The sequence below is a fragment of the Phycodurus eques genome, chromosome 5, assembly GCF_024500275.1.
Source record: "Phycodurus eques isolate BA_2022a chromosome 5, UOR_Pequ_1.1, whole genome shotgun sequence".
Taxonomy (NCBI): Eukaryota; Metazoa; Chordata; class Actinopteri; order Syngnathiformes; family Syngnathidae; genus Phycodurus; species Phycodurus eques.
In genome coordinates, this window is record NC_084529.1 from 17700267 (window position 1) to 17717881 (window position 17615).

General features: G+C 42.7%; 1 protein-coding gene across 1 annotated transcript in view; it reads left to right on the top strand.

Moving 5' to 3' along the window:
* Positions 1–13735, top strand: part of scamp2 (secretory carrier membrane protein 2) — a 16616-nt gene extending 2881 nt beyond the window's left edge. The window contains exons 2-9 of the mRNA XM_061677841.1: positions 299–370; positions 491–574; positions 1401–1512; positions 3279–3407; positions 4152–4311; positions 4980–5081; positions 11059–11176; positions 11813–13735. Of these exons, the coding sequence (XP_061533825.1) occupies positions 299–370; positions 491–574; positions 1401–1512; positions 3279–3407; positions 4152–4311; positions 4980–5081; positions 11059–11176; positions 11813–11962 (927 nt within the window). The 3' untranslated portion in view covers positions 11963–13735. The remainder of the gene's footprint in view (positions 1–298; positions 371–490; positions 575–1400; positions 1513–3278; positions 3408–4151; positions 4312–4979; positions 5082–11058; positions 11177–11812) is intronic.
* Positions 13736–17615: the final 3880 nt, after the last annotated feature.

Below are 17615 nucleotides of genomic sequence, written 5' to 3' on the forward strand. Positions count from 1 at the left end.
ACCTCTTCTGGGAAGAATTCCTCCAAGATGTCAGTGGCAATTGTTTTCTCTTTGCGACTAATGTTGGAACTGCTGGTCATCTCTGTTCTGGTTCATCCCAAAGGTGTTTTGAGTGGCTTCCTCCACACTAAATGTAGTATCTAACCATGCCTTTATTGACCTTGCTTTGTGCACTGGGAACAGAAAAGGAGCTTCTGCAAACTGTTGAAAGCATACAAATTGTCAAAATGTCTTGATTCATTAATTGTCATCTTTTATCAAGATAAATTGAATGATACATTCTTTGATTTTGTTTCAGGACCCAGCTGTCACACAGGTGACAAACTCCAGCGTCGAATCCGTTGACCAGTACAACCCTTTCCCTGCCACGGTAAGACCATCTACTGCTTCATTCGGTTTCATCTTCTTCTCTTCATTCTTCTAACATTTTTGTTTTTTATTCACCTGCATAATTTAATTATTTTTGTCTTTTTGTGTGTGTGTGTTGGAGAGCCTGGCTAGTCAGACCACTCCAGCTTCCACATCCCCCTACCAACCGGCGGTGCTACAGCCATCCACAGAGCCCAGTCCACAGGTGAGTCACACCCCATGTGCGAACACATGTTCATACATTCATGCAAGCTTTTGTCAAGTATAGTATAGTCATTTACTCATTTTGGAGACTGGCAGTCGTCTCCCTTTCCTTGCCCTGCCTCCTCAGATAGCTTTGTGTTACCTGAACATGATCAGTGACCACACACTCGACAGCGGCTCAGTTTACACAATAATATCATTCAAGTCATTGTTTTACTGGTAATTGGTTAAATATTAACAGTTCCTTTCAATTTATCAATCTATCGTCCACAACAGTGTTCAAAATACAGCGTACAAAATAGTTGAGTTTAGTTGAGTTCAAAAGCAACAATCTGGTTGACCTCCAAAACTTGTCAAGCAACAGTCTAAGGGGTTATTACATGGACATTACCCTTTTACCTCCTCAGAACTCTGGACAAGACAAATTGTTAGGTTCATGGATTTCATTCCTTATCAGCACATAGTACAGCTAACAAATAATTGCATTTTAAAGCAACACACGCAATTTAACCTTTGGCAGAGCCATTGACATTCACTGGTTGTTCTGGCCAGTTTTAAATATTGATGCTGATTAAATGCGAATATTTCCTCGTGTACCATATGAAGTGGCTGTTAAATAAGCTCTTTGCTGCCTCCGTAAAGACCAAAGATACATGCTAAAAGTGAAGAGGTCTCACTGTTGCTTAGAATGTGCATTCAATCTCCGTAACGATTGCCTGTGACTTTAAAAGCCACTGAGATAAAAAGGAGCATGTTTGTTCCAATAAGGCCTTTTCCTGCCGCCACCTCCTCCCTCCCTCCTCCTCCTCCTTCTACTCCCACCTTAGGCGACCGCCGCTTCAGGACAGGCCAACCTGCTGAGGCAGCAGGAGGAGCTGGAGAGGAAAGCTACCGAGCTGGACCGCAGAGAGCAGGAGATCCAGAACCGAGGCTCCTCAGGTTAATAGCAGCATTGCTCACTCGGGTCGCTACCTGAAAACATTTAGTACAAGACTACCTTGACTTACAAGTTGAATTTGCTGCGTGACAAAGCTCAGATATCAATTTACTTATTTATCAAATAAACTTTCTCCATTGAAATGAATTGAAATGCCTTCTATCAGAAAAATAAAGAAAAATGGCATGATAATATAAACTATAGTAAAAGCATGTAAAGAAATAAACTGGTTTTATGATGTGTAATTACACTTACAGTACATGCTGTAGTATTTGTCTGACGGATTTGTGCCTTTTAAGGGGTGTAGCCCAGTGAGTGATATCAGGGGCTAGAGTCAGCTGGCGTGTGAGCGTCTGTACATGAGTTGTGGCCTACAGCAGCTTCTTGCTGGCAAGTGTTTTCATTTTGGATTTGTGTGTTTGACTATTCCGTTCAATAAATGTCTGGAAGTGCATAGTCGACTATGGTTCTCCTTGCCCACATTACAGGACCTTAATTGCTCAGGATCTTTTTTTCACTTCACTCCAGTGGTGGTCCATCTGACTAACTCAAATTTTGACTTGTAACATTAAGAAAAGACAAAAAAAAAAAAAATCAACCAAGTAACAGCTAATAACTTGAAAAACTAATAAATTGGGGCACTCGTCGTAAGTCAAGGTACCACTCTGTGTTCATCAACATCATAGCATTTACTTTTTCCTCAAATATTTTCTGCTTAAGTAAAATATACTGGACGCCTTCCCCAAGTCATGACCTCCACAACGTTGCGTACCTCCATGTATATGTTTCTTAGGGGTAGATACAAGCTCGTATTGTGTTTACAATTTACCATCATTTCTAGTGTATAATCCACACCTATGTATAATACGCACCCCCAAAGTTGACCTAAAAATTCTGGAAAACCCTCGTACCTATGCATAATGCATTTTTACAATGCATGATTTTGCTTCTACTCATATGATCGAAACATGAAGTATTATCTGTATTTTGTTAGTTTTTTTTCAAATAATTATTCTTAAGTGAAGCACTTTATTTGAACATGTAATACTTTATTTTTATTTACTTGCTCTTATTTTGAAAGTTCACAGCCCTACTTTTATTTAGTAAATGAGAAAACACACAATTGTGCTCATATGTTTGATTACCAAAGCAGATTTTGTAAGATGTTTACAATTCTTTAAAGAAAACTTAAAGGGCCAGGCAAAACACTTAATTTTATTTTAATGGGATTCAAATTAAACGGTCAAGCATTTCAGAAAAGCATTATCATTAAACAAAACATAACCATGAAGAAATTACTGATGGTTGTTGTTTAGTCATCAGTCATATTTAGAAAAAGAAAAATTCACAAATTCTGCCAGGGTATGTAAACTTATGAGCACAACTGTACATGGAATGAAAGTGTAGGCTACACCTTTTTCATAACCACTAGGTGGCGGTGGCATATTAGAATGAGCGTGTACACATTTCTCATAACCTCTAGGGGGCGGTGGCATTTTGGAATGAACGTGTATAGCTTTTTCATAACCTCTTGATGGCGGCATACATTTATAAAATGGGAAGGTTTTTTTCCATTTTCCCTATACCTATGTATAATGCCCACTATTGACTTTTGACAGTTTGTTTTGGGGGGGGGAATGAGCATTATACACGAGAAATTAAGTTTTAAATGTGCAACATTAGGCAAATGGTACACTCTGTACTTCTGTAATCCATACTGTAACACTGGTGTAACTTACTGCTGCTCTTGCTTCTATCCTGTTATCAGGTAAACAAAATAACTGGCCTCCGCTCCCCAAGAGTTTCCCCATCAAGCCGTGTTTCTATCAGGACTTCTCCGAGGAGATTCCCAATGAGTACCAGAGGGTTTGCAAGATGATGTACTACCTCTGGATGTGTGAGTGCTCTCACCGCCCCGATGTCAATAATCATGGCGGAACCGCCAAAGTTCATCATGATCATCATGCTGTTTTTTTGTAATTTTAAGATTTTATTTTTTAAAGATTAATTTTATACTCCTACAATTATGGAGTATATTCTCCAGTGAACCCCTGCTTATTCGTAGTCCGCTATTCGCAAATTCACGTTCCCATTTTTTTCTATTGAATCTATCCTCAACTGTTTACGGAAAAACTCATATTCACGTTTTTTTGTGCTCTTTTGAAAAAGCTCCTCTTCCCTTTAGTAGTAATTGGTGTCAAAGAAGTATGATGAAATGATGCATCTTTACTGAGAGACTAACATCATTGTATGTCGGGTAGAAGAGTCTTTGCTGCTTATACGCATACACTTCTAGTGCATTCTTAAGAAAACAAATGATCTGTAAGCCATTTATATTGTAAGATGAGCTTTACATTTTTGGGATCATATTTTGTGGTATATTTACAGTTTAAACTTATAGCGGGGGCTTACTGCTCTATAAGAAGTCACGTGTACTAACACTAACAAAACTTGTCTCACTTATGACATACTGTATTAAAATTACCATCATCGTTATTGGAAATTAAATTTTTTTTTTAAACATTTGTACACCTTATTGCAGACACATGTATAATTTTCAGGCAAGTGACACTAGGAAGCACTGCCAACAAGTGTCTGTGTATTAAGTGTCTTCGCCCTCTTCATTCTCCTCCTCCTGCAGTCAACTGCGTGACGCTTTTCCTCAACATGCTGGCATGTCTGGCCTACTTCACCACGTCGTCTTCCTATGGTGTTGACTTTGGCCTCTCCATCCTCTGGCTCATCCTTTTTGCTCCCTGCTCCTTTCTCTGCTGGTACCAGCCCGTCTACAAGGCCTTCAAGTGAGTATATGGTTGCAAAATGAATGGAACATGTCCGCGAAATTTCTGGAAACTTCCCGGTAAATTTCCATGGGAAGTAAAGCTGGAGAAATTTGGAAGTAATAAGTATAAATATGAAAATTTTGTTTTGTCACAAGCAGACATCCATGCAAAATAATACAATTAAAAAGCATGACATTTCAATAGATGTATTTGTTAGTAGAACATTAAAAATATTTTATTGAGCAATTAATTTTTTTATTGAACAAAAAAAAAAAGGAATGTTGAGTTAATTAGTAGTAAACCCCCGGAGTCAACCCAAATTGATAAAAATGCACCACCTTTCATTCAAAATGTTAAATGAAAATAACCTCTCCTGGCAAAAAAAGTGCCATTCAAAATGCAAAGCATCTGCATTTATGGTTGTTTTAGTCAGGGTTTTGCTAAAATATATTTTCACCAGCTATATTTAAGCTAACTAGTAAGAGCCAACCTTCAATTGAAAATTCCTGGTTTATTCCCGTTGAGTCCCTTAAATTCCTGTTAATCCCTATGGAATGTTTCCAACTTTGAAAAGTAAGTGAATATGATGTCATTTTGTCATTGGTATTACTTTAAAAAATCATTTTGTTTTTGTTCTAGTCTACATTCTAAACCTTGGTGTCCTATTTGGGTTCTGACATCTTTAGGACTGACAGCTCCTTCAGCTTCTTCTTCTTCTTCTTTGTCTTCTTCTGCCAAGTGGCCATCTTCATCATTCAGTCGGTGGGCATCCCCAAGTGGGGCAACAGGTGGGTGCATGACATAAAATTATTATTATTATTTTTTTAAACATTTGTGGTAAACTCAAATTGTACCAAGAAACGTGGGAGCCATTGTCGTTACGTTTGATTCCCAAAATCAAGTAAAATTTGACGACTCACCTGGTGAAGACCTCTACAGTAGCAGAGAGGGAACAGGAAGGTTTTTGTATATGTATTGTTGGAATTAATAATTGTGTGGTGCATAATAAGTGTAGTTACGTTAACATCTGTTCAGTAAAATTCATGCCACATGCAAGTTCCATTTTCTGTTTTTTGGTCATCACACTTTTCCTTTTTGTCATCAGTGGTAACTCTTCTGTGTAGTCATTGCAAAAAAGCCAAAGAAAAATGAAAGTACAATTGCTTAGTTAATCCCACGTGTATGGTAAACTCAGATGTACAGTAGCAAGAAACCTTCGGTCAAGTTCAGTTCTGTAAGAGCCCTTCCATACTTTATTTCTTGCCTTTTTTTTGTTTGTTGTTGTTATTTTATTATCAATATTCTTGCGTGCTAAATTGCACTCTTTCTCTTCTTCCTTTCCCAATTGCTAAGACTTTACATCCTTCAGCCTCTCCACTGCATTTCTTCCTGTAAGTGAATGACCCCCCCCCCCCCCAACCTCCAAAACTACGTTCACCACATAAACACACTTAAAAAAAATAAACTAAACTAAAAATAATTTTAAAAAAAAAAGGGATACAAGTTGCTGTTGTGACAGATGCCGTCACAATATTATAAATTAGGTGCATTATCTGTTATTTAGGAGGAAGGGGACTTACGCCTGCAAGCGTTTGTAGGTTAGTTGTTTTGAAGCTGGAGCGCTGAAACTCCATGTGAACATTTAGTTGTTGTATTAGAACTGGACTGGATTTTTCAGCAAAATGGATTGTAGTTACTGCACTTTGGTGTTAACGCTTGAGATGAAGCTGAAATTAGAAATGTCATACAATATGACAATACAATATGTTATCATGACCTGCAGTGCACATAACAATTTCTCAAATGAGCACCACAGGTTGTTGCTCATTTCTTTTTCATGGCTCACCGACCTCACTGGACATTTCCATTTGTAGACATCCATCCTGTTTGTTACTTATTTTCTGGAGAGATAAAGGATTAAAATGTTTTGTTTTCTTTTGTTTAATGACCTTAAAACTGTTTTCTCCCCCTTTTACATCTTTTTGTTAGTGTTTTACATTTTATTCGTCTTAGTCTGAGCTAGTTCACAGCTGGTAAACAGTCTGTTCGTACCTACCTGTAGCAATAAACATTCATTTAGACATATATTATCTCATACCTTATTTTCTCTATGCACATGTAATTATAGAATGATAAATACTTTTTGACATTAGAAACAGGAACTACCGAAGTGAATTTTAACGCATTAAAGACCCTCCGGGATTAATTTAAAATGACAGAGGCAACTGTGATATTTTATAGTGGTGGGACTCAATTAAAACAATTATTAATTAGAGGTTTTTCCATTAATTCATCTCATTTGAATTGAATTAAAATATTTGGCACAATAAACTATGTTTTTTAGTTGAAATAGATTTTGGTCAATGGATATGTGAACATAAATAACAAAATTCATTATTTTCCATATGCAAACAGATTAGTACTATTTTTAATAAAGTTGAGTTAAGGGATTATGATTTCTACATTTTGAGCGACAATCTACGTTCCTACCCTCACTTATGGTCACGAGCTGTGGGTCGTGACCGAAAGAACAAGATCCAGGATACAAGCGGCCGAAATGAGTTTCCTCTGCAGGGTGTCCGTCCGGGCTCTCCCTGAGAGAGGGTGAGAAGCTCGGTCATCCGGGAGGATCGCAGAGTAGAGCCTCTGCTCCTGCACGTCGAGAGGAGCCAGATGAGGTGGCTGGGGCATCTGATTCTGATGCCTCCCGGACGCCTCCCTGGTGAGGTGTTCCGGGCACGTCCCACCGGGAGGAGACCCCGGGGACGACCCAGGACACGCTGGAGAGACTACATCCTTCAGTTGACCTGGGAACGCCTCGGGATCCCCCCGGAAGAGATGGATGAAGTGGCTGGGGAGAGGGAAGTCTTGGCGTCCCTGCTAAAGCTACTGCCCCCGCGACCCGACCTCGGATAAGTGGTAGAAAATGGATGGATGGATGGAATATTCACAAGATGCTAACCCCTAAATTAAACTTGGCTATACAGTACCCAAGATTTTAATCGCCATTTTTGGATCGTTCTGCAACACACTCCACAAAGCCCTGATATTCGGAAAAACAAACAAAAAAAGCCCCTGAAATACAAAGGTTGTTGTTTTTTGTTGTTATTTTTATTTTTTTACATAGTTGGTGTTGTGGATGACAACAAATCATATTAAACCCTCTCTCTGCTGCTAACACCTCAAATTTTCATTCTTCTTTTGCTAACCTCTAACCTGACTCTCGACAAGAGGACAGTGGAACCCCCCAAAAGTGGAATACAATCTGTTCCATGGCACTGGTTGACTTCCAAGTTGTTCTACAGTGGGTACGGAAAGTATTCAGATTATTATTATTATTAGTCTTGTATGGTAAACCTTAAAATGTTCACTCTTTGTTATATTGCAGTCATTTGCTAAAATCATTTAAGTTAATTTTTTGCCCCTCATTAATGTACACAGAGCACCCCAAATTGAGAAGGTTTTCGTCCACGATATCCCTGTACTTGGCCGCATTCATCTTTCTTTCGATTGCAACCAGTCGTCCTGTCCCTGCAGCTGAAAAACACCCCCACAGCATGATGCTGCCACCGCCATGCTTCACTGTTGGAACTGTATTGGACAGGTGATGAGCAGTGCCTGGTTTTCTCCACACATACCACTTAGAATTCAGACCAAAAAGTTCTATCTTGTTCTCATCAGACCAGATAATCTAATTTCCCCACTATCTTGGAGTCCTTCAGGTGTTTTTTAGCAAACTCCATGCAGACTTTCATGTGTCTTGCACTGAGGAGAGACTTCCGTCAGGCCGCTCTGCCATAAAGCCCCGACTGGTGGAGGGCTGGAGTGATGGTTGTCTTTCTAGAGCTTTCTCCCATCTCTCTACTGCATCTCTAGAGCTCAGCCACACTGCTCCTCCTGAATCTGAGATTCGACTTCCCGACGGACCCTCCTCTCCAGCACCCCTGAATAGACTTTACCAGGGAGGCTGAGGAGTGTGAGTGAGTAGTTGGAACACACCCTCCGGTCCCCCTTCTTAAAAAGGGGGCCCACCACCCCAGTCTGCCAAGCCAGAGGCACTGTCCCCGATGTCCATGCGATGTTGCAGAGGCGTGTCAACCAGGACAGCCCCAAATCATCCTGAGCCTTTAGGAACTCCGGGCAAATCTCATCCACCTCGGTGACCTCAACCCCAGAGATAGGAGACCCCTCCTCAGAGAACCCAGACTCTGCTTCCTCATGGGAAGGCGTGTCGGTGGAATTGAGGTCTTCGAAGTATTCTCCCCACCGACTCACAACATCCCGAGCCGAGGTCAGCACCGCCCCATCCCCACTCTACACAGTGTTGATGGTGCACTGCTTCCCCCTCCTGAGACGCCGGACGATGGACCAGAGTTTCCTCGAAGCCGTCCGGAAGTATTTCTCCATGGCCTCACCAAACTCCTCCCATGCCCGAGTTTTTGCTTCAACGACCACCAAAGCTGCATTGCGCTTGGCCAGCCGGTACCCATCAGGTGCCTCAGGAGTCCCACAGGCCAAAAAGGCCCGATAGGACTCCTTTTTCAGCTTGACGGCATCCCTCGCCGTTGGTGTCGGGTTCGGGGATGGCCGCCATGACATGCACCGACCACAGCTCCGGTCGGCCGCCTCAGCAATGGAGGCGCGGAACATGGCCCACCCGGACTCGATGTCCCTGCCTTTCCCGGAACATGAACAAAGTTCTGTCGGAGGTGGGAGTTGAAACTCCTTCTGACAGGGGATTCAACCAGACGTTCCCAGCAGACCCTCACAATACGTTTGGGCCTGCCACGTCGGACCGGCATCTTCCCCCACCATCGGAGCCAACTCACCACCAGGTGGTGATCAGTTGACAGCTCCGCCCCTCTCTTCACCCGAGTGTCCAAAACATGTGGCCGCAAGTCCGACGACAGGACCACAAAGTCGATCATAAAACTGCGACCTAGGGTGTCCTGGTGCCAAGTGCACGTGTGGACACCCTTATGCTTGAACATGGGGTTCGTCATTGACAATCCGTGATGAGCACAGAAGTCCAATAGCAGAACACCGCTCGGGTTCTGATCGGGGTGGGGCCGTTCCTCCCAATCACGCCCTTCCAGGTCTCACTGTGATTGCCCAAATGAGCATTGAAGTACCCCAGCAGAACATTGGAGTCCCCAGCGGGAGCGCTCTCCAGCACCTCTCTAAGGACTCCAAAAATGGTGGGTACTCTGAACTGCTGTTTGGTGCATAGGAACAAACAACAGTCAGGCGCTGTCTCCCCACCCGAAGGCGGAGGGAGGCTACCCTCTCGTTCACCGGGGTGAACCCTACCGTACAGGCGCCGAGCTGGGGGCAATAAGTATTCCCACACCTGCTTGGTGCCTCTGACCGTGGGCAACTCCAGAGTGGAAGAGAGTCCAACCCTTCTCAAGAGGACTGGTACCAAAGCCCCAGCCGTGTGTGGAGGCAAGCTCGACTATGTCTAGTCCGAACTTCTCGATCTCACACACCAGCTCGGGCTCCTTCCCTGCCAGAGAGGTGACATTCCACGTCCCTAGAGCCAGCTTCTGTAGTCCGATCAGATCACCAAGGTCCCTGCCTTTGGCCACCGCCCAGCTCACACTGCACCCGACCCCTATGGCCCCTCCCACAGGTGGTGAGCCTATGGGAAGGGGGACCTTTCCCATGGGTGCAGGCCTGGCCACCAGGCGCTCGCCTTCGACCCCCGGCTCCAGAGGGGGGTCCCGGTGACCCACATCCGGGCAAAGGAAACCTCAATCCATTTATATTTTTCATCATAGGGGTCTTTTAGCCGTGCTTTGTCTCGTCCCTCACCTCAGACCTGTTTGCCATGGGTGACCCTAACAGGGGCGTGAAGCCCCAAGACAACTTAGCTCCTAGGATCATTGGGACACACAAACTCCTCCACCACCACGATAAGATGACGGCTTCCAGGAGGGGATTTCAGTTTTTCTTTTTTAATAAATCTGCAAAAAATTTAAACAATTCCGTTTTTTTCTGAATGAACTTAAATGAGGCGGCACGGTGGCCGACTGGTTAGAGCGTCAGCCTCACAGTTCTGAGGACCCGGGTTCAATCCCCGGCCCCGCCTGTGTGGAGTTTGCCTGTTCTCCCCGTGCCTGCGTGGGTTTTCTCCGGGCACTCCGGTTTCCTCCCACATCCCAAAAACATGCATTAATTGGAGACTCTAAATTGCCCGTAGGCATGACTGTGAGTGCGAATGGTTGTTTGTTTGTATGTGCCCTGCGATTGGCTGGCAACCAGTTCAGGGTGTACCCCGCCTCCTGCCCGATGACAGCTGGGATAGGCTCCAGCACGCCCGCGACCCTAGTGAGGATAAGCGGCTCAGAAAATGGATGGATGGATGGATGGATGGAACTTAAATGATTTTAGCAAATGGCTGCAATATAACAAAAAGTGAAACAATTAAGCAGGTCTGAATACTTTCCATAACCACTGTAATTTCACTTTCTTTTCATTTCCCATGTTGAATTGAAGTGTAGTCATCTAAAGTATTCTGGGCTCGCACTGTCACCATTGTAAGGCACTTATTTATATTACTGGTGGTGTTTCAAGTAACATTTCAACATCGTACCGATTTTATGAAAAAAAATAAAAAACACTGAGGTGAAGGTGAATTTTGGTTGAACTCCAAATTGTACCTCTTTTTGGGTCGTTCCACTTTTGGAGGTTTCACTGTTCAAACTGTGTCTTACTAACGGTTCTTACGCCGCTTTAAACAACCGATGTGCTTGTCTGCTGCAGTGGTTGGATCGCCGCCTTCTCGGTCATCAGCTCATCCAAAGCAGTGGGCGCCATCATGATCATTGTGGCCATCCTCTTCACAATCTGCGCCGTCATGTCTGTCGTCCTCCTTAAGATGGTAAGAAGTGTCAATACACAGTTTTTGCTAAAACTGAGAGTAACACTTTCATATAGCTATGATTTTTTTTTTTGTATTTTTATTTATTTTATATTTGATATATACCTTGTTATTATTTCATATATTTATATGAATTGTTAACAGCTGCAAAAGCAAGCTTTGATTACATACTTTTCATTTGCACCCCCAAGTGCGTGTTATTAGTCTTGTATGGTAAATCATTGTGTTTACAGGTATGCAGCATTCCAATACCATACTTTTATCTTTATTTTGTGATAGCTTAAGTATTTGAATTATGTTTTATTTCATTTCATTTTATTTTTCATCTTTTATATTTAGTATTTAAGTCATTGCTCGCGAGTCAAGGCAAAATAATGGTCGAGTAACACTTCGTATCTCAAAACACTCTAATTTGAGGTACCTTTGTGTAGTGTGACGTTCTGGTCTCACTATCAGCACACCAAAAGACATGGTAAAAACTCTCTAACCAATCTACAGTATGTACGACTTTGAGCGGCGTTCCATTATACTTTTTCCGTTTGCGGTGATTGTGACATTTCAGACTTCCCGGTTCATCTGGGATGTACCTCCAAAACCCATCCGAGCCACGGGCTAACGTTTGTCTCCCTTGCCCAGGTTCACGGCATGTACCGCCGGACTGGGGCCAGCTTCCACAAGGCCCAGCAGGAATTCTCGCAGGGCATCTTCACCAACAAAACCTTCCAAAGTGCCGCCGCCAGCACAGCGTCCTCCGCAGCGCGGGGAACTTTCCAGACAAACAACTAGCTGGCGCTAAGCTAACTGTTCAGGTTGAGGTCTTCATGTTATTAGGTTGGGCGTCGAGTTAAGTGGGCAACCTTATAATGTGTCGACCTTGAGCAAGGTGAGGCTGCACTCATACAGACACCCACCATCATGCCCACTGATGACATCATCTGGATGGGCGAGAACCACACCAGGTGCATTGTGGGTGAAATGTGGAGAGACGTTGACTGATGGCTCATTTCACTTTGTCTTGGCTGTGTATATTTTGTGTGCACTTTTTGGCAACGCTCATTAATGTAAAGTGTGTGTGACATTTTTTTTTCTGCATGTGTGAGATTCTTTACAACCGTTATAATAGGTTTTCTTTTTTGTGTGTCAATGTTTGGCCATTTAACATTTAGCTTTTTTTGGAACTTTGCAAAAGTGCTCTTTATTGCGGCACGCATACAAGTGCTATGAGGGAAAAAATATTACGAAATAGATGCATTCCAATAACGCATTCCACAAATAATGTCCCCTCTGCATCATCCACTTGGGAAAAAAAAATATATATATATATATACTGTGGATATGAAATGTCTGCACACCTCTGTTCAAATTGCAGGTTTTTGTGATATAAAAAGAGAGACGAAGATAAATCATTTCAAAACTTTTTCATCTTTGAATGAGAACTCAATTGAAAAAAAATGTCTTTTCGAGAGAGGAATTAAAAATAAACATCTGCGATAATGTGTTTGCACGAGTGTGCACACAATCTTGGGGCATGGCTGTGTTACAATTTAACCAATCATATTCAAACTCATGTTAAATGAGGGTCAGCACACACCTGCCACCATTTAAACAGGCTCTGGTTAAACCCAAATCCATTTCAGCTGTTTGAGTAGGCTTTTCCTGACATTTATTTGGGGGCAGGTGTGTGCTGACTCCCATTTAACTCCTAAGTTGTGCCTATGACCGAATCACAGCCTTGAAGATATAGAGTGCAACATTACTCACTCTCGTGTGATAATGCTTAAATTTACTGCTGTTTAGTATTGTTCCAAAGATGTGTTTGGCCCAGGAGACACCTTCCCCCATCTGCAGTTGAGTAAATAAATACCTCGACCCACTTTTTTCAGAAATACGGTATTATAAAATTCAGATTTTATTTTTGTTCTGAGACAAAAAGATCTATTTGAGTAAATGATCTCAAGCTTTGAATATAATGATGAAATCCGTTTTTAAAAAATGCAATGCAGGTCATTCATTAAGCAGCATGCAAGATAAGTTTCCTCAGGGTATTTATTTCAGTGTTGCATCAATTATGAAATAATAAAATCTGAATCTTCCTTTTGTTATTAAGTTAGACTTTGATACCTTTGGGTTTAAAATGTAAAAGTGTATTTTAAAAGCCCTGGTAGAAATTGGCAAAATCCTAAATTTAATGAAACAATGCTTTTGCATGCATTCAAACTTCAAACCTGATGTCACTCCAACGGGAAATGAAGATTATGTCATTTGCGCTGTTTAATTCAAATTCTACAAACAAAACGATTTGTGTAAGGATGTAAATTTCAGTGCGTTTTCAAATGTTTGTTACGGGATGTATCACCTCTGTGATCGTAGATGAATCAGAATTACGTTTTTGCAGCAGATGACAGTTTGTAATTAATTTAACATTTGGTTCAGCATCCAAATGGTTATACAATATGTCTTTTGTTTCTTTTCTCAATTCATATTGTGTTTGCAGAAGTCAGTGCCTTTGGTATGAAAAGATTGAATGTAGCATCTAAAAATAAAATGCTTTGCTTTCAATCCATGTCTGTATTTATGTACCCTATTCTACTAGATGGAGTGAAGAGACAAGGTCCTTTTTATTCAAACAAGTACAACTTTTACACATAATCCACGCCCCCCAAAAAAGTACAAATATTATCCATACCTTTTAGTTGTGTTTTTGTCTCTCATGCCTAATGCACATTGAGTGTACATACAGTACAATTATTATTCAGAGGTGTACATGCATTACACAGGGTTTATTTATTTATTTATTTTTTATTTTTTTCTGGGAAGTAGGAATCCTCTTTATATGCTCCCATTGTCATTACGGAAGACACGCGGCTTTATAAGCAACAAGATGAGATTCCTGAAAAAAAAAATCATTGCCCAAGTACCGTTCAGTTATAATTCTAAATCCAATACATCTGTATTTCATCTGTAAGAACTGTTTGTTTTGTACCATTTTAAGTGCAATTTTTATTTAAATTTTGTGTGGAATGCATTTTAATTGAATCAGTGTTAAAGTACTTTCCCCCCCATAATTAAGCACAGTGTTAATGTTCAAACTGTGCATAATATTACAGTGGCTTACAATATTAAATATAATTTCAGGGGAAAAAAAAGTTTTTTTTTGTTTATTTTTTATTAACACTAAGACCTACTACGGTAAATGTATTTTATTGTTGGTCATGCTGATGGTTTCTCTCGGAGAACTAAATATGTCTTCGGTGGTAGTTCGAATAAAAGAGTTTGTCCAGCAGATGGCAGCATCCGTTATATGAATCTGCCACCCGATTGAATCTGGGTGGAAGAAACTTGATAAACAAATTAAGTTTATTTTTACGACTCTCATTTGAAACTGTATCAGGATTCCTGTTATTTTGCTGACACAGCAAGATGTGGTAGGCGGACAGGCAGTTTGTAAAGCGAGGACTACTGTACAGCACGCTCCTCCAGTGTGGATGCCCGGTGGCACCATGCTGCCCCTCACAGGTCAGTCTCTGTACTACACCACACTTGTTTGCGGTCGGTTGTGCAGCAGTGAGCACACACATGCACGTTGTTTTCAGCGTCTATTGTTGAAATTGTTAAAAAAAAAAAACTTTGTTTAAAATACGCTTAAGGAGTTGTGATGTCGGTTCCAACCGATTACTGAGAGGAAAAATCCCTCGTCCTAACACACACCTTTCTCTTTCTCTCTATCACGCTTTCGCTCCCCATCTCGCCCTCTCTTTCCCCTCACTCTCTTCCCCTTTTCCATCAATCTCTCTCCCCTTTACACTCACTCCCCACCATTCTCACTCCCTCTGTCCCTCTCTCTCTCCCTTCACTCACTCACTCTCCCCCCGAGCCCCTCCTGCACTCTCACCTCCTCTTTCTCTTTCGCACTCCCCCCTCAAACTCTCTCCCTCCCATCGTTCTCTTTCAGTCTCTCGCCCCATTTCCTTCTCTCCGCTGACTCTTTCCTCCCCCGTCACTCTCCCTCTTCATTCTCTCACCTTCCTCCCTCTCTTCCAGTCTCCTGCTCCCCCTCCCCTTATCCACTCTCTGTACCTCTCCCACTTTCTCACTCTTTCCCCGTCTCCCGCCCTCTCTCTCTCTCTTGCCTTCTTCTCCTTTGTCTCCCACTCACTCTCGCCCCTCACTAACCCCTTCCATCTCTCTATTCCCTCACTCCCTCTAGTCACCCTAACTCGGTCTCCCCTTCATTATCTCACCCCCTTCTCTCTCTTTTATTTTTTATTTTTTGTCCTGTTCGGCTGTTAGGTCAAGCAGAATGGAGGATCTGTATCCCTTTTATGACGCAATAGTTTTACTGTGTCACGGTGGAGGTTTTAAGCTGCCGCTGTGGTTTCTTAGTATTATAATTGATGTTTATTGAGAATCAGAGTCGATCAGTCGAACAGAACAAAGTTTCTAGAGGGAAGAGAGAAACGAAGACAAAAGACAAAGCACTAATTGTAAACAGGATGAGGCCCAGGGGTCGATCCGAGAGTAGCCCGGCGGACGGGACACGTCCCACACCGAGGGACCCAGGGCAGTCCGCCGGCCCCACTGAGTCGCCCCGACAACCAGCCACCCACAGGAGGCCGCAGGGACCCAATACCACACCCTTATGCTTGAACATGGTGTTCGTTATGGACAATCCGTGATGAGCACAGAAGTCAAATAACAGAACACCGCTCGGGTTCTGATCGGGGTGGGGCCGTTCCTCCCAATCACGCCCCTTCCACGTCTCACTGTCGTTGCCCACGTGAGCGTTGAAGTCCCCCAGCAGAACATTGCAGTCCCCAGCGGGAGCGCTCTTCAGCACCTCTCTAAGGGCTCCAAAAAGGGTGGGTACTCTGAACTGCTGTTTGGTGCATAGGCACAAACAACAGTCAGTGTGTATGGTGCTAAAATCCAGGGGGGCAGTGGGGCGGGGCGCCCGGACCGGGAAACAGCACAGACATATAGTAATGGAAAGTATTCAGACCCCCTTAAAATTTTCACTCTTTGTTATATTGCAGCCATTTGCTAAAATAATTGAAGTTCATGTTTTCCCTCATTAACGTACCCAATGTACAATTGTTGATTTTTTTGCAGATTTATTAAAAAAGAACAATTTAAATATCACACAGCCATAAGTATTTCAGACTATTTGCTGTGACACTGTAACTTGGGTGCTGTCCATTTCTTCTGATCATTCTTGAGATGGTTCTACACCTTCATTGGAGTCCAGCTGTGTTTGATTATACTGATTGGACTTGATTAGGAAAGCCACACACCTGTCTATATAAGACCTGACAGCGCACAGTGCATGTCAGAGCAAAGGAGAATCATGAGGTCAAAGGAACTGCCTGAAGAGCTCAGAGACAGAATTGTGGGAAGGCACAGATATGGCCAAGGTTACAAAAAAATTCAGCTGCACTTAAGGTTTCTAAGAGCACAGTGGCCTCCATAACCCTTAAATGGAAGACGCTTCCTAAAGCTGTCCGCCCGGCCAAACTGAGCAATCGGCGGAGAAGAGCCTTGGTGAGAGATGTAAAGTAGAACCCAAATATCACTGTGGCTGAGCTCCAGAGATGCAGTCGGGAGATGGGAGAAACTTCTAGAAAGTCAACCATCGCTGCAGCCGTCCACCATTCGGGGCTTTATGGCACAGTGGCCCGACGGAAGCCTCTCCTCAGTGCAAGAAACACGAAAGCCCGCATGGAGTTTGCTAAAAAACACGTGAAGGACTCCAAGATAGTGGGGAAATTAGATTATCGAGTCTGATGAGACCAAGATAGAACCTTAATTCTAAGTGACATGTGTGGAGAAAACCAGGCACTGCTCATCACCTGCCCAATACAGTCCCAACAGTGAAGCATGGCGGTGGCAGCATCATGCTGTGGGGGTGTTTTTCAGCTGCAGGGACAGGACGACTGGTTGCAATCGAAGGAAAGATGAATGTGGCCATTTACAGGGATATCCTGGACAAAAACCTTCTCCAGAGTGCTCAGGACCTCAGACTGGGCCGAAGCTTCACCTTCCAACAAGACAACGACCCTAAGCACACAGCTAAAATACCGAAGGAGTGGCTTCAGAACAACTCCGTGACTGTTCTTGAATGGCCCAGCCAGAGCCCTGACTTAAACCCAATTGAGCATCTCTGGAGAGACCTGAAAATGGCTGTCCACCATCCAACCTGACAGAACTGGAGAGGATCTGCAAGGAGGAATGGCAGAGGATCCCCAAATCCAGGTGTGAAAAATTGTTGCATCAGTCCCAAAAAGACTCATGGCTGTCTTGGCTCAAAAGGGTGCTTTCACTAAATACTGAATACTTATGGCTGTGTGATATTTCACTTTTTCTTTTTTAATATATCTGCAAAAATTTCAACAATTCAATTTTTTTCTGTCAATCTGGGGTGCTCTGTGTTCATTAAAGAGGG